Source organism: Coregonus lavaretus (genome assembly GCF_964263955.1).
Source record: "Coregonus lavaretus genome assembly, contig: HAP1_SCAFFOLD_293, whole genome shotgun sequence".
NCBI lineage: Eukaryota > Metazoa > Chordata > Actinopteri > Salmoniformes > Salmonidae > Coregonus > Coregonus lavaretus.
In genome coordinates, this window is record NW_028159039.1 from 369,567 (window position 1) to 388,204 (window position 18,638).

At 38.1% G+C, this 18,638-nt stretch overlaps 2 protein-coding genes across 2 annotated transcripts in view; both read right to left on the minus strand.

Moving 5' to 3' along the window:
• LOC311123331 (stonustoxin subunit beta-like) overlaps window positions 1-1,585 on the minus strand; it is a gene marked incomplete at its 5' end in the record, with an annotated part of 3,984 nt that extends 2,399 nt beyond the window's left edge. The window contains 2 exons of the mRNA XM_084197594.1: window positions 626-799; window positions 1,551-1,585. Coding sequence (XP_084053720.1) covers window positions 626-799; window positions 1,551-1,585 — 209 coding nt within the window. The remainder of the gene's footprint in view (window positions 1-625; window positions 800-1,550) is intronic.
• Window positions 1,586-1,757: 172 nt separating this feature from the next.
• On the minus strand, window positions 1,758-18,130 carry LOC311123337 (NLR family CARD domain-containing protein 3-like). The gene is made up of 8 exons (XM_084197600.1): window positions 18,045-18,130; window positions 16,308-16,427; window positions 15,505-15,624; window positions 6,777-7,012; window positions 4,809-6,609; window positions 4,301-4,474; window positions 3,252-3,425; window positions 1,758-1,980 (listed from the first exon to the last, which is right to left on the minus strand). Exons 1-8 carry the CDS (start codon window positions 18,083-18,085, stop codon window positions 1,791-1,793), a joined length of 2,856 nt encoding a protein of 951 aa, XP_084053726.1. The 5' UTR covers window positions 18,086-18,130; the 3' UTR covers window positions 1,758-1,790.
• Between the last annotated feature and the right edge of the window lie 508 nt (window positions 18,131-18,638).

Genomic DNA, 18,638 nt, shown 5'->3' on the forward strand with positions numbered 1-18,638 from the left:
GTGTGTGTGTGTGTGTGTCCAGTGTGTGTGTGTGTGTGTGTGTGTGTGTGTGTTCGTCCAGTGTGTGTGTGTGTCCATTGTGTGTGTGTCCAGTTTGTGTGTATGTCTAGTGTGTGTGTGTGTCTCTAGTGTGTGTGTGTGTGTGTCCAGTGTGTGTGTGTTTGTCTAGTGTGTGTGTGTTTGTCCAGTGTGTGTGTGTGTCTAGAGTGTGTGTGTGTGTGTGTCCAGTGTGAGTGTGTGTGTGTGTCCAGTGTGTGTGTTTGTCCAGTGTGTGTGTGTGTGTCCAGTGTGTGTACTGATAGACGTGCACACACACACACTGGATATACACACACACACACACACACACACACACACTGGACAAACACACACACACACGACACACACACACACACACACTGGACACACACAGACACAGGACACACACACACACACTGGACACACACACACACACTGGACACACACACACACTGGACACACACACACACTGGACACACACACACACACTGGACACACACACAGTCTTTATATAACTTAGTCCAAGTGGTGGTCAGAATGTTTGTCTTAACTAGCCTGATAACTCCAACATGTCTGATATGAACATTGACATAAACCCTCTACATACTTGAGTTTCTCCAGTCTGCAGTGTGGATCCTGCAGTCCAGCAGAGAGCAGTCTGACTCCTGAGTCTCCTGGGTGATTGTAGCTCAGGTCCAGCTCTCTCAGGTGTGAGGGGTTTGACTTCAGAGCTGAGACCAGAGAAGCACAGCCTTCCTCTGTGACTAGACAGCCTGACAGCCTGCAAAGAGTCAAATCATATTAAAACCACACTGCTATTCTTTGGTGGTCAAAATTGTGGCAGTATATTTTTTTATACATTTTCAGATATATCAGTTTCCTGAAACCTGCCATATCTATGCATATATTAATGTATCATTATTAGAAATGACAAATTATCAAAGTACTGCTTGTAGATAGAAAAATGTATAGTACAAATATTTGAGTAGACTGACCAGAGCAGTTTAAAAAGCAGTATCAGTCAAAAGACAGACAGTGAGGTATGAGATTTAGATTGTATTGAGTATACAGTCCACACCATATCTATTTTGACAGTGAAGCTTACATTTTAAATGTGGCTCTGTACTCCAGCATTTTGGATTTCAGATCAAATGTTTCATATGAGGTGACAGTATATAATGTCACCTTTTATTTGAGGGTTTTTTCATACATATCTGTTTCACCGTTTAGAAATGAAAGCACTTTATGTATCTAGTCCCCCATTTGAAGAAGTCAAACGTATTCTGACCAATTCACTTATAGTGTATTAAAGTAGTCAAAAGTTGAGTATTTGGTCCCAAACTCATTGGTTGCATTTGCAGTTTGTTTTGGTTGTGTTTTGGGTTATGTTTTGTCCAATAGTAACTGAATGGTGGATGATGACTGGAGTAATTTTCTGTCTAAGTGAGTAGATAACATGTTTCTAAACACTACTAAATGAATCCTGATGATGCCATGATGAAGAACAATCATGAATGAATCATGAATAATACTGAGTGAGAATGTTACAGAGGCTACAACAAAACATGCTAACCTCTCACCATTAACATCAAATAAAAGGTGACATTCTGTACTGTTGCCTAATATGAAACATTATATCTGAAATCCAAAATGCTGGAGCATAGCACCAAATGTAAAACTGTAAGCTGTACTGTCTGAACACATATGGTGTGGACTATGTGTGCCTGGTAAACACATGTGGATCTGGTCAACAGTTATCACTTGTTGACCAACTACAGGAATACTGACCTCAGAGTCTCCAGTTTACAGTGGGGATTCCCCAGTCCAGCAGAGAGCAGCTTCACTCCTGAATCCTTCAGGTCATTGTTACTCAGGTCCAGCTCTCTCAGGTGTGAGGGGTTTGACTTCAGAGCTGAGACCAGAGAAGCACAGCCTTCCTCTGTGACTAGACAGCCTGACAGCCTGCAAATAGTCAAATCATATTAAAACCAGACTGCTATTCTTTGGTGGTGAAAATAGTGGCAGTATATTTTTTCTACATATTCAGATATATCAGTGTCCTGAAACCCACCATATCCATTCATAAATGAATGTATCAATATTAGAAATGATCATAATATTGCTTGTAGAGAGAAACATGTACAGTACAAATATTTGAGTAGACTGACCAGAGCAGTTTAAAAAGCAGTATCAGTCAAAAGACAGACAGTGAAGTATCAGATTAGATTGTATTGAGTATACAGTCCACACCATATCTATTTTGACAGTGAAGCTAACATTTTAAATGTGGCTCTGTACTCCAACATTTTGGATTTGAGATCAAATGTTTCATATGAGGTGACAGTACATAATGTCACCTTTTATTTGAGGTTATCTTTATACATATCTGTTTCACCATTTAGAAATGAAAAATACTTTATGTATCTAGTCCCCCTATTTGAAGAAGTCATAAGTATTCTGACCAATTCACTCATAGTGTATTAAAGTAGTCAAAAGTTTAGTATTTGGTCCCAAACTCGTTGGTTGCATTTGCAGTTTGTTTTGGGTTATGTTTTGCCCGATAGTAACTGAATGGTGGATGATGACTAGAGTACATTTCTGTCTAAGTGAGTAGATAACATGTTTCTAAACACTACTAAATGAATCGTGATTACATTTAAGTCATTTAGCAGACGCTCTTATTTATTTTTTTCATACCCCCTGTGGGAAACAAACCCACAACCCTGGCGTTGCAAACGCCATGCTCTATCAACTGAGCTACATCCCTGCCGGCCATTCCCTCCCCTACCCTCGACCAATTACACGCCGCCCCATGGGTCTCCCGGTCGCGGCCGGCTACAACAGAGCCTGGATTCGAACCAGGATCTCTAGTGGCACAGCTAGCACTGCGATGCAGTGCCTTAGACCACTGCGCCACTCAGGAGTAACTGAATGGTGCCATGATTAAGAAAAATAATGAATTAATTATTAATACTAATTAGTGAGAGAGTTACAGAGGCTACAACAAAACATGCTAACCTCCCACCATTAACATCAAATAAACGGTGACATTCTGTAATGTCACCTAATATGAAACGTTTTATCTCAAATCCAAAATGCTGGAGCATAGCACCAAACGTAAAACTGTAAGCTTCACTGTCCAAACACATATGATGTGGACTATGTGTGCCTGGTAAACACATGTGGATCTGGTGAACAGTTATCACTTGTTGACCAACTACAGGAATACTGACCTCAGAGTCTCCAGTTTACAGTGGGGATTCCCCAGTCCAGCAGAGAGCAGCTTCACTCCTGAATCCTTCAGGTCATTGTTACATAGATCCAGCGCTCTCAGGTGTGAGGGGTTTGACTTCAGAGCTGAGACCAGAGAAGCACAGCCTTCCTCTGTCACTAGACAGCCTGACAGCCTGCAAAGAGTCAAATCATATTAAAATCACACTGCTATTCTTTGGCGGTGAAAATAGTGGCTATATATTTTTTCAACATATTCAGATATATCAGTGTCCTGAAACCTGCCATATCTATTCATAAATTAATGTATCATTATTAGAAATTATCAGATTATTGCTTCTAGATAGAAACATGTACAGTACAAATATTTGAGTAGACTGACCAGAGCAGTTTAAAAAGCAGTATCAGTCAAAAGACAGACAGTGAGGTATCAGATTTAGATTGTATGAGTATACAGTCCACACCATATCTAGTTTGACAGAGAAGCTAACATTTTAAATGAAAGCACTTTATGTATCTAGTCCTCCTATTTGATGAAGTCATAAGTATTCTGACCAATTAACTTATAGTGTATTAAAGTAGTCAAAGTTTAGTATTTGGTCCCAAACTCGTTGGTTGCATTTGCAGTTTGTTTTGGTTGTGTTTTGGGTTATGTTTTGTCCAATAGTAACTGAATGGTGGTTGATGACTGGAGTAATTTTCTGTCTAAGTGAGTAGATAACATGTTTCTAAACACTACTAAATTAATACTGATGATGCCTTGATTAATAAAAATCATGAATGAATCATGAATAATAATGAGTGAGAAAGTTACAGAGGCTACAACAAAACATACTAACCTCTCACTATTAACATCAAATAAAAAGGTGACATTCTGTATTGTTGCCTAATATGAAACAATTTCAAATCCAAAATGATGGAGCATAGCACCAAATTTAAAACGGTAAACTTCACTGTTCAAACACATATGGTGTGGACTATGTGTGCCTGGTAAACACATGTGGATCTGGTGAACAGTTATCACTTGTTGACCAACTACAGGAATACTGACCTCAGAGTCTCCAGTTTACAGTGGGGATTCCCCAGTCCAGCAGAGAGCAGCTTCACTCCTGAATCCTTCAGGTCATTGTTACTCAGATCCAGCTCTCTCAGGTGTGAGGGGTTTGAACTGAGAGCTGAGGCCAACAGTTCACAGGATGTGTCTGTGAGTTCACAGCCAGTGAGTCTGTCAACAGAGTAAATACCATGAGGGACAGGTTGTATTAAAATGTTACATTTAGCTTTCCCTGCTTACACTGTTACCCCTGCACTAATAATGTGAACACTGTGTATAGATGTCTCAATGCTACAACTTTTCAGACCCGTTTGTATTACAGTTTGTTTAAGACTTTTCAGCTGATAGAAAGTTTAGTCAGCCAATGAAAATATTGTTGTTCTTACATACAGTAAAGTTTGGTCTGAGGGATAGTCACATGAGTACTTACAGAGCCAGTCAGCCAATAAAAATGCTGCTGTAACTACAATGTATTTTGGTGTGGGATATTTCCATGAATACTTACAGAGCTTTCCTGCAGCCTCTCACAGCTGGGAGCAGTCTCCTACCACCCTCCTCTGATGTCTTGTATACCTTCAGGTCAAACACATCCAGAACCTCCTCTGATATCTGTAGCATGTAGGCCAGTGCTGAACACTGAGAAAGTGTGAGGTTTTTGGATCTCTTCTCTGACCTCAAGTACGCTTGGATTTCCTCCTGTACTGAATGGTCTTTCATCTCTATCAGACAGTGGAAGAGATTGATGCACCTCTCAGGGGAGATGTTCTTCCTCTGCATCACCTTAAGGGATCGGATTGTTTTCTGGATGCTGTCTGGACTGCTTTCTGTCTGTGTCACCAGACCTCGTAGGAGTTTCTGATTGGACTCCAGTGACATGCCATGAAGGAAGCGGACAAAGAGGTCCAGGTGTCCGTTCTTGCTCTCCAAGGCTTTATCCACGGTACTCTTCAGCAGCTCATGCAAGGTTAGCTCTTCAGATGCAGCTCTAGACTTTCTCTTGAGGAAGGGCTTCAGTGCATCCATGTTCTTGGTTGTGTAACAATGGTACATGTAGACAGCTGAGAGAAACTCCTGAATGCTCAGATGAACAAAGCAGTACACCACTCTCTGAAATAACACAGACTCTTCTTTAAAGATTTGTGTGCACATTCCTGAGTACACTGAGGCTTCTTTGACATCAATGCCACACTCTTTCAGGTCTTCTTCATAGAACATGAGATTACCCTTCTCCAGATTTTCAAACGCCAGCTTCCCCAGCTTCAGAAGAATTTCCTTATCTGACTCCATGAGCTCCTGTTGATCCATCTCATCTCTTCCATGATATTTCTGGTTCTTCAGGCTGGTCTGAATGAGCAGGAAGTGTATGGACATCTCAGTCAGAGTCGTGGGCATATCTCTCCTCTTGTCTGTACTCAACATGTGTTCAAGGACTATTGCAGAAATCCAACAGAACACTGGCATGTGGCACATGATGTGGAGGCTCCTTGATGTCTTTATGTGTGAGATGATTCTGCTGGCCAGGTCCTCATCACTGAATCTCTTCCTGAAATACTCCTCCTTCTGTGGGTCATTGAACCCTCGTACCTCTGTCACCTGGTCAACACACTTAGGGGGGATCTGATTGGTTGCTGCTGGTCGGGAGGTTATCCATAGGAGAGCAGAGGGAAGCAGGTTCCCCATGATGAGGTTTGTCAGCAGAACATCGACAGACGATGTCTGTGTGACATCAGACACCTTTTCATTGTGCTGGAAATCCAATGGAAGTCTGCTTTCATCCAAACCATCAAAGATGAACATAGCTTTACAGGCAGTGAGTTTCTTTGCATTGCCTATGTCTAGTTCTGGGTGGAAGCCATTTAAAAGTCTGAGAAGACTGTACTGGAGATCTTTAATCAAGTTCAGCTCCCGGAAAGGAAGCACAAATATGATATCCACATCTTGGTTCGCCTTCTCTTCAGCCCAGTCTAGGATGAACTTCTGCACAGAGACTGTTTTTCCGATGCCAGCGATGCCCTTCGTCAGCACAGTTCTGATGCTTCTCTCTTGGCCTGGTAAGGGTTTAAAGATGTCATTGCAGTGGATTGCTGTGTCATGTGAGGTTGGTGTCCTGGATGCTGTCTCTAGCTGCCACACCTCATGTTCATTGTTAACCCCTTCACTCTCTCCCTCTGTGATGTAGAGCTCTGTGTAAATCCTGTTGAGGGGAGTTTGGTTCCCTGCTTTTTCCATACCTTCTATCACACATTCATACCTCCTTTTCAGACTGTCTTTATGGTTTACTATAGCTCTCTGCAGGCTGTCATCCACTACAAGGGAAGAGGAAAAATGATGTGTATCAGAAACATTCATTGACAGGATGAAAAGTGGGCCTTCCACAACTACAGTAACTTCTATTATCTCATAATATTGTAGTTAACTACTGTAAATCATATTAAAATGTTTTGATTTGGCCCACGTGTGCAAGTGGTCTTACTGTTTTCAGAGCCTCTTGTTTTATTGGGTTGACTCAGCTGCTGTAGTACAGGCCGTGTTCTGGATCTCTTTCTACACTGAGGACAGTCATAGTCTCCTGAAGGAGCAGGTTTCTCCCAGTATCTGGTGATGCACTGTCTGCAGAACCTGTGTCCACAGGTGATAGAGACTGGATCCCTCAGCACCTGCTGACACACTGCACACCTGGACTGATCCTCTGGCAGAGTAGAACTTCCACTACACAGATAAAGGAGAGAGAGAGATTGTAGATGTTAATACTGATCCTTTAACAGAGTAGACCTTCCACTACAGAGATAAAGGAGAGAGAGATTGTAGATGTTAATACTGATCCTCTAACAGAGTAGACCTTCCACTACAGAGATAAAGGAGAGAGAGATTGTAGATGTTAATACTGATCCTCTAACAGAGTAGACCTTCCACTACAGAGATAAAGGAGAGAGAGATTGTAGATGTTAATACTGTTCATAGACAGACAGCTGGGAACAGAATACTCTGCTCTCTGAGTGGTAGTAGCCTCTGGAATGAATAACATGTCCACAGTGGTATTACTAAACTATATGAACTCAGAAGGTTGTAGAAACATGTCCACAGTGGTATTACTAAACTATATGAACTCAGGTAGTAGAAACATGTCCACAGTGGTATTACTAAACTATATGAACTCAGAAGGTTGTAGAAACATGTCCACAGTGGTATTACTAAACTATATGAACTCAGGTAGTAGAAACATGTCCACAGTGGTATTACTAAACTATATGAACTCAGAAGGTTGTAGAAACATGTCCACAGTGGTATTACTAAACTATATGAACTCAGGTAGTAGAAACATGTCCACAGTGGTATTACTAAACTATATGAACTCAGAAGGTTGTAGAAACATGTCCACAGTGGTATTACTAAACTATATGAACTCAGGTAGTAGAAACATGTCCACAGTGGTATTACTAAACTATATGAACTCAGAAGGTTGTAGAAACATGTCCACAGTGGTATTACTAAACTATATGAACTCAGGTAGTAGAAACATGTCCACAGTGGTATTACTAAACTATATGAACTCAGAAGGTTGTAGAAACATGTCCACAGTGGTATTACTAAACTATATGAACTCAGGTAGTAGAAACATGTCCACAGTGGTATTACTAAACTATATGAACTCAGGTTGTAGAAACATGTCCACAGTGGTATTACTAAACTATATGAACTCAGAAGGTTGTAGAAACATGTCCACAGTGGTATTACTAAACTATATGAACTCAGAAGGTTGTAGAAACATGTCCACAGTGGTATTACTAAACTATATGAACTCAGAAGGTTGTAGAAACATGTCCACAGTGGTATTACTAAACTATATGAACTCAGAAGGTTGTAGAAACATGTCCACAGTGGTATTACTAAACTATATGAACTCAGAAGGTTTTAGAAACATGTCCACAGTGGTATTACTAAACAATATGAACTCAGAAGGTTGTAGAAACATGTCCACAGTGGTATTACTAAACTATATGAACTCAGAAGGTTGTAGAAACATGTCCACAGTGGTATTACTAAACTATATGAACTCAGAAGGTTGTAGAAACATGTCCACAGTGGTATTACTAAACTATATGAACTCAGAAGGTTGTAGAAACATGTCCACAGTGGTATTACTAAACTATATGAACTCAGGTTGTAGAAACATGTCCACAGTGGTATTACTAAACTATATGAACTCAGGTTGTAGAAACATGTCCACAGTGGTATTACTAAACTATATGAACTCAGAAGGTTGTAGAAACATGTCCACAGTGGTATTACTAAACTATATGAACTCAGAAGGTTGTAGAAACATGTCCACAGTGGTATTACTAAACTATATGAACTCAGATTGTAGAAACATGTCCACAGTGGTATTACTATACAATACGAACTCAGAAGGTTGTAGAAACATGTCAACAGTGGTATTACTATACAATATGAACTCAGAAGGTTGTAGAAACATGTCCACAGTGGTATTACTAAACTATATGAACTCAGAAGGTTGTAGAAACATGTCCACAGTGGTATTACTAAACTATATGAACTCAGAAGGTTGCAGAAACATGTCCACAGTGGTATTACTAAACTATATGAACTCAGGTTGTAGAAACATGTCCACAGTGGTATTACTAAACTATATGAACTCAGGTTGTAGAAACATGTCCACAGTGGTATTACTAAACTATATGAACTCAGAAGGTTGTAGAAACATGTCCACAGTGGTATTACTAAACTATTTGAACTCAGATTGTAGAAACATGTCCACAGTGGTATTACTATACAATATGAACTCAGAAGGTTGTAGAAACATGTCAACAGTGGTATTACTATACAATATGAACTCAGAAGGTTGTAGAAACATGTCCACAGTGGTATTACTAAACTATATGAACTCAGGTTGTAGAAACATGTCCACAGTGGTATTACTAAACTATATGAACTCAGGTTGTAGAAACATGTCCACAGTGGTATTACTAAACTATATGAACTCAGAAGGTTGTAGAAACATGTCCACAGTGGTATTACTAAACTATATGAACTCAGATTGTAGAAACATGTCCACAGTGGTATTACTATACAATATGAACTCAGAAGGTTGTAGAAACATGTCAACAGTGGTATTACTATACAATATGAACTCAGAAGGTTGTAGAAACATGTCCACAGTGGTATTACTGAACTATATGAACTCAGAAGATTGTAGAAACATGTCCACAGTGGTATTACTAAACAATATGAACTCAGATTGTAGAAACATGTCCACAGTGGTATTACTAAACAATGTGAACTCAAAAGGTTGTAGAAAATTGTCCACAGTTGTATTACTAAACAATATGAACTCAGATTGTAGAAACATGTCCACAGTGGTATTACTAAAATATATGAACTCAGAAGGTTGTAGAAACATGTCAACAGTGGTATTACTAAACAATATGAACTCAGAATGTTGTAGAAACATGTCCACAGTGGTATTACTAAACAATATGAACTCAGAAGGTTGTAGAAATATGTCCACAGTGGTATTACTAAACTATATGAACTCAGAAGGTTGTAGAAACATGTCCACAGTGGTATTACTAAACTATATGAACTCAGAAGGTCGTAGAAACATGTCCACAGTGGTATTACTAAACAATATGAACTCAGAAGGTTGTAGAAACATGTCCACAGTGGTATAACTAAACAATATGAACTCAGAAGGTTGTAGAAACATGTCCACAGTTGTATTACTAAACAATATGAACTCAGATTGTAGAAACATGTCCACAGTGGTATTACTATACAATATGAACTCAGAAGGTTGTAGAAACATGTCAACAGTGGTATTACTATACAATATGAACTCAGAAGGTTGTAGAAACATGTCCACAGTGGTATTACTAAACTATATGAACTCAGGTTGTAGAAACATGTCCACAGTGGTATTACTAAACTATATGAACTCAGGTTGTAGAAACATGTCCACAGTGGTATTACTAAACTATATGAACTCAGAAGGTTGTAGAAACATGTCCACAGTGGTATTACTAAACTATATGAACTCAGATTGTAGAAACATGTCCACAGTGGTATTACTATACAATATGAACTCAGAAGGTTGTAGAAACATGTCAACAGTGGTATTACTATACAATATGAACTCAGAAGGTTGTAGAAACATGTCCACAGTGGTATTACTGAACTATATGAACTCAGAAGATTGTAGAAACATGTCCACAGTGGTATTACTAAACAATATGAACTCAGATTGTAGAAACATGTCCACAGTGGTATTACTAAACAATGTGAACTCAAAAGGTTGTAGAAAATTGTCCACAGTTGTATTACTAAACAATATGAACTCAGATTGTAGAAACATGTCCACAGTGGTATTACTAAAATATATGAACTCAGAAGGTTGTAGAAACATGTCAACAGTGGTATTACTAAACAATATGAACTCAGAATGTTGTAGAAACATGTCCACAGTGGTATTACTAAACAATATGAACTCAGAAGGTTGTAGAAATATGTCCACAGTGGTATTACTAAACTATATGAACTCAGAAGGTTGTAGAAACATGTCCACAGTGGTATTACTAAACTATATGAACTCAGAAGGTCGTAGAAACATGTCCACAGTGGTATTACTAAACAATATGAACTCAGAAGGTTGTAGAAACATGTCCACAGTGGTATAACTAAACAATATGAACTCAGAAGGTTGTAGAAACATGTCCACAGTTGTATTACTAAACAATATGAACTCAGATTGTAGAAACATGTCCACAGTGGTATTACTAAACTTTATGAACTCAGAAGGTTGTAGAAACATGTCCACAGTGGTATTACTAAACTATATGAACTCAGAAGGTTGTAGAAACATGTCCACAGTGGTATTACTAAACTATATGAACTCAGAAGGTTGTAGAAACATGTCCACAGTGGTATTACTAAACTATATGAACTCAGAAGGTTGTAGAAACATGTCCACAGTTGTATTACTAAACTTTATGAACTCAGAAGGTTGTAGAAACATGTCCACAGTTGTATTACTAAACTATATGAACTCAAAAGGTTGTAGAAACATGTCCACAGTGGTATTACTAAACAATATGAACTCAAAAGGTTGTAGAAACATGTCCACAGTTGTATTACTAAACAATATGAACTCAGATTGTAGAAACATGTCCACAGTGGTATTACTAAACTATATGAACTCAAAAGGTTGTAGAAACATGTCCACAGTGGTATTACTAAACAATATGAACTCAAAAGGTTGTAGAAACATGTCCACAGTTGTATTACTAAACAATATGAACTCAATTGTAGAAACATGTCCACAGTGGTATTACTAAACTATATGAACTCAGAAGGTTGTAGAAACATGTCCACAGTGGTATTACTATACAATATGAACTCAGAAGGTTGTAGAAACATGTCCACAGTGGTATTACTAAACTATATGAACTCAGAAGGTTGTAGAAACATGTCCACAGTGGTATTACTAAACTATATGAACTCAGAAGGTTGTAGAAACATGTCCACAGTGGTATTACTAAACTTTATGAACTCAGAAGGTTGTAGAAACATGTCCACAGTTGTATTACTAAACAATATGAACTCAGATTGTAGAAACATGTCCACAGTGGTATTACTAAACAATATGAACTCAGAAGGTTGTAGAAACATGTCCACAGTGGTATTACTAAACTATATGAACTCAGAAGATTGTAGAAACATGTCCACAGTGGTATTACTAAACAATATGAACTCAGATTGTAGAAACATGTCCACAGTGGTATTACTAAACAATATTAACTCAGAAGGTTGTAGAAACATGTCCACAGTGGTATTACTAAACTATATGAACTCAGAAGGTTGTAGAAATAGGTCCACAGTGGTATTACTAAACTATATGAACTCAGAAGGTTGTAGAAACATGTCCACAGTGGTATTACTAAACTATATGAACTCAGGTTGTAGAAACATGTCCACAGTGGTATTACTAAACTATATGAACTCAGAAGGTTGTAGAAACATGTCCACAGTGGTATTACTAAACTATATGAACTCAGAAGGTTGTAGAAACATGTCCACAGTGGTATTACTAAACTATATGAACTCAGAAGGTTGTAGAAACATGTCCACAGTGGTATTACTAGACTATATGAACTCAGAAGGTTGTAGAAACATGTCCACAGTGGTATTACTAAACTATATGAACTCAGAAGGTTGTAGAAACATGTCCACAGTGGTATTACTAAACTATATGAACTCAGAAGGTTGTAGAAACATGTCCACAGTGGTATTACTAAACAATATGAACTCAGAAGGTTGTAGAAACATGTCCACAGTGGTATTACTAAACAATATGAACTCAGATTGTAGAAACATGTCCACAGTGGTATTACTAAACTATAGTAACTCTGAATGTTGTAGAAACATGTCCACAGTGGTATTACTAAACAATATGAACTCAGATTGTAGAAACATGTCCACAGTGGTATTACTAAACTATATGAACTCAGAAGGTTGTAAAAACATGTCCACAGTGGTATTACTAAACAATATGAACTCTGAATGTTGTAGAAACATGTCCACAGTGGTATTACTAAACTATATGAACACTGAATGTTGTAGAAACATGTCCACAGTGGTATTACTAAACAATATGAACTCAGAAGGTTGTAGAAACATGTCCACAGTGGTATTACTAAACAATATGAACTCAGAAGGTTGTAGAAACATGTCCACAGTGGTATTACTAAACTATATGAACTCAGAAGGTTGTAGAAACATGTCCACAGTGGTATTACTGAACTATATGAACTCAGAAGGTTGTAGAAACATGTCCACAGTGGTATTACTAAACTATATGAACTCTGAATGTTGTAGAAACATGTCCACAGTGGTATTACTAAACTATATGAACCCTGAATGTTGTAGAAACATGTCCACAGTGGTATTACTAAACTATATGAACTCAGAAGGTTGTAGAAACATGTCCACAGTGGTATTACTAAACTATATGAACTCAGAAGGTTGTAGAAACATGTCCCTAGTGTTATTACTAAACTATATGAACTCAGAAGGTTGTAGAAACATGTCCACAGTGGTATTACTAAACTATATGAACTCAGAAGGTTGTAGAAACATGTCCACAGTGGTATTACTAAACAATATGAACTCAGAAGGTTGTAGAAACATGTCCACAGTGGTATTACTAAACTATATGAACTCAGGTTGTAGAAACATGTCCACAGTGGTATTACTGAACTATATGAACTCAGAAGGTTGTAGAAACATGTCCACAGTGGTATTACTAAACTATATGAACTCAGAAGGTTGTAGAAACATGTCCACAGTGGTATTACTAAACTATATGAACTCAGATTGTAGAAACATGTCCACAGTGGTATTACTAAACAATATGAACTCAGAAGGTTGTAGAAACATGTCCACAGTGGTATTACTAAACTATATGAACTCAGAAGGTTGTAGAAACATGTCCACAGTGGTATTACTAAACTATATGAACTCAGAAGGTTGTAGAAACATGTCCACAGTGGTATTACTAAACTATATGAACTCAGAAGGTTGTAGAAACATGTCCACAGTGGTATTACTAAACTATATGAACTCAGATTGTAGAAATCTTCAAAAGTATCGAATGTACACACTAAGAAAAGAGGGTTCCACAAGGGTTCTTTGGGAAGGGTGATGGTTCTATGTGGAACCATAATAACTCAAAGAACCCTTCAAGCCATTCAATGGTTCTTTGCAGTTCACAAAAAGGGTTATTTGCGTTTTAGTGATAATTAAAATGTAGGGGCAGTGGCTCATTAGAATATTTTGCGGAGTGGTTTGTTCAAAGCTCTTTTTGTGTAACAGTGAGTGAGTGCCATTGACGTTTATCTAATGTGTTGTGTTATGCAATGACTGTTAATACACACAGTTATGTAGGACTATGGCCAGTGACGGTGTCTTGTGAACGACTCACGTATGGCCTTGTGTCAATTGAGAACGGTTGACTAAGTCAGTGGTTCTCAATTCTCTCCTCAGTGATCTAGTGATGTTACGTTTCATACTGAAGCTCCAAGGCATGCGTTGAAATCGCTAAGCAGCTAACTTCGAATCAATGTGCCGATGCGTGTATCACTTTATCAGAAGTACGTCATCAATGATGTCCGAAGCTTCGTTTGATCACATGCTTTTTCAAACCATGTGTTGCAAAATGCGAGATCCCACTGATTTCACCGTGGTTCTGTTGCTTTCTTCGATTAAGCTGCTTTCAAACACCGACCGCTACTGGATATCATACTTATACATTTAGTTAGGATTTTTTACAAGTAATTTCACCTGACTGGTATCTTAGCTGGTAGAGTAGGGAACTATGGAACATTCTGGGACGTGGGAGTATGAGTTTGAATCCCGTTGAAGAGACACTATTTTGAAAATAGTTTTGTGAAACCACACTTTCTGCACTGTTGTTCAAATAATTTGTTTTATTTAGTATAGTATAAGCTTCTCTCTTAAACATCCTCAATAATGCCATAGATTCCATTTTTGAAAAATAGTCCACTTGAAGGCAGAAAACGCAGCATGATGTAAAGATGTGATCTGACTGGAGGCTATTAAAGCCAACGACTTACCGCTAAAGCGTTTTGATCAAATCAGTGGAGAAAAAAATACCTCTATCTGATAATCACACATTGTTATTTATTTCTGACCAGCAGGTGTCACTAATGTGCATTGTGAATGAATAAAGAAGCTCAGAGCAATTAACCTATTTGACACAATTGGCTGGAAAGCCTCATTGCTTCAGGAAGCTTTGTTTCCCCGTCACTACAGTGACCTGCAGCAGTTTGAGAGCTAGCACATCTGATTCAACTGGTCACGGCAGGTAGCCTAGCGTTAAGAGCATTGGGCCAGTAACTGAAAGGTCGCTGGTTCAAATCCCTGAGCTGACTAGGTGAAAAATCTGCTAATGTGCCCTTGAGCAAGGCACTTAACCCTACTTGTGCTTCTATGTTGCTCTGGATAAAAGCATATGTTAAATGACTGAGCTGTTAAATATAACACCTATAGAATTTTAACAATATAGTATGTTACCCCAGAATACAAATAAACTGTTCATCAAAACGGATCATTGTATCATTGATTCTACTCTTCAATAGTAATATCATCAATTCTGACCAGTAACTTACCTGGGGTCAAAGGTCACTGGTCCATCACTAAAATGTATAGGATGATGCATAGAGAAGTCACTCTTCATGGACAGATGACTGGGTACTGGAGAGACTAATCTCAGAGTTTGGTTGGAGATTCTGAAAAACATAATAAATCACCATGAAATTACATTTTAAAATATATCAAAATTATATTTCAATAGATAAAATACATTACATAAAGCATTAAAATATATACCATTACATAAAGCAACAAAAATACACTGAGTGTACAAAACATTAAGAACACCCTCCTAATATTGAGTTGCATCCCCCCACCCCCCCCCCCCCTCTCCCCCTGCCCTCAGAACAGCATCAACTCGTCAAGGCATTGACTCTTCAAGGTGTCGAAAGCGTTCCACAGGGATGCTGGCCCATGTTGACTCCTATGATTCCCACAGTTGTGTCAAGTTGGCTGGATGTCCTTTGGGTGGTGGACCATTCTTGAGACATACAGGAAACTGTTTAGCGTGAAAAGCCCAGCAGCGTTGCAGTTCTTGATACAAATCGGTGCGCCTGGCACTGATTGAAATGGATTTAACAAGTGACATCATATAGGGATCATAGTTATCACCTGGATTCACCTTGTCAATCTATGTCATGGAAAAAGCAGGTGTTCATAATGTTTTGTACACTCAGTGTATAAAAATATATGACATAAACAACAAATTATAAGCAGATGCTTTACAGTATATACTCAGATACACAAAATACATCTGTTTTCAGATCTAGAAGATTCTCATCTTCAATAGTAATATCATCAATTCTGACCAGTAACTTACCTGGGGTCAAAGGTCCCTGATTTATCACTAAAATGGAAAGGATGATCCATAGAGATGTCACTCTTCATGGACAGATGACTTGGTACTGGAGAGACTGATCTCAGAGTTTGGTTGGAGATTCTGAAAAACATAATAAATCACCATGAAATTACATTTTAAAATATATCAAAATTATATTTCAATATATAAAATACATTACATAAAGCATTTAAATATATGCCATTACATAAAGCAACAAACAAACAGTGTAAAAAACATTAAGAACACCCTCCTAATATTGAGCCTACTGATTCACTTCCTCATCTCAGTTCCACTTTAATCCTTAAGAGTCTATTCATGCACATACTTTACAATATGCCCATATATAGTTATAATCTGGTCTAGGAACATCTACCCAAAATATTACACCTTCTTTATTACTTTACCAAACATACACTACATGATCAAAAGTATGTGGACACCTGCTGGTTCAACATCTCATTACACCTGCTGGTCCAACATCTCATTACACCTGCTGGTCCAACAAAAAATGTTCATGAATTACAATGCATATAATAATTTACATTTCCTATTGCTGCAGGATTATTTTTTTTATACATTAGTAATATTCATTAATTTATTTTTATATGTAAAACAAACATTCAAAATCTTTGTCCCCATGTGCAGTTGCAAACCGTAGTCTGGCTTTTTTATGGCGGTTTTGGAGCAGTGGCTTCTTCCTTGCTGAGCGGCCTTTGAGGTTATGTCGATATAGGACTAGTTATTACTGTGGATATAGATACTTTTGTACCTGTTTTCTCCAGCATCTTCACAAGGTCCTTTGCTGTTGTTCTGGGATTTATTTGCACTTTTCGCACCAAAGTACGTTCATCTCTAGGAGACAGAACGCGTCTCCTTCCTGAACGGTATGACTGCAGCGTGGTCCCATTGTGTTTATACTTGCGTACTATTGTTTGTACAGATGAACGTGGTACCTTTAGGTGTTTGGAAATTGCTCCCAAGGATGAACCAGACTTGTGGAGGTCTACAATTTTATGTCTGAGGTCTTGGCTGATTTCTTTTTATTTTCCCATGATGTCAAGCAAAGAGGCACTGAGTTTGAAGGTAGGCAATGAAATACATCCACAGGGACTCCTCCAATTGACTCAAATGATGTCCATTAGCCTATCAGAAGCTTCTAAAGCCAAGATATCATTTTCTGGAATTTTCCAAGCTGTTCAAAGGCACAGTCAACTTAGTGTATGTAAACTTCTGACCCACTGGAATTGTGATACAGTGAATTATAAGTTAAATAATCTGTCTGTAAACAATTGTTGGAAAAATTACAAAGTAGATGTCCTAACCGACTTGCCAAAACTATAGTTTGTTAACGAGAAATTTGTGGAGTGGTTGAAAAACGAGTTTAATGACTCCAACCTAAGTGTATGTAAACTTCCGACTTCAACTGTATGTAGGGGTAAAAGTGACTAGGCAATCAGGATATCGATTACATCTCCTGTGCGCACACACACACACACACACACACACACACACACACACACACACACACACACACACACACACACATGGAGGGAATGTTGTGTTTGTTTAATATTGTTTTAGAACTATGAAAATGGAAAAAAAGGATTAGCCTATGGATTATGAAAAAAACAAAAATAAATGGTAAAATGGGAGAGGAGAAATGACTAGAGACAGTGTTGTTTAACTCACTGACCATGACCCATGAGTTCTTCTTACCTAAATTTTAGAGGTGGAGCCATAGAATGGTCACTCTTCATGGACACACAGCTGGGTACAGGGGAGGCTGGTCTCTCCTGCTTGATTGGACTTCAACACAACAGAGACAAACATTACAACTCTCATCTACTCTGAGCTCAGATGGGGAAACAAGAGTTTCATCCCAAAATGCTTCATATCAATTTTCAGAAATGTAAATTAGCTTTTACTGTTTAATGAAATTATGACAGAGATTGGCGTGATTTTTCAGTAGCTAATCATGGCATTGTTGTTCAATGACAGACATGTGATTTTTTAAAATCTATCACTTGATGGTTTCATTTCAGAGAGACAAATAATCATGTTTTTATTGCAAAATGCTATATATCTGCCTCACTCTCAGAGAAATAAGTAGTACTGCTAGGTTTTACACAGTAATAAAATATATCTGCCTCACTCTCAGAGAAAAAAGTAGTACTGCTAGGTTTTACACAGTAATAATAATCAAAAAGAACGCTTGATCGAGGTGTTACTTTGGCAGATAATGTCACCCATCATAATGTCACGTTTTTTATTTATTTTTTATAATTAACTAAATGTATGTAGTTTTTGGTT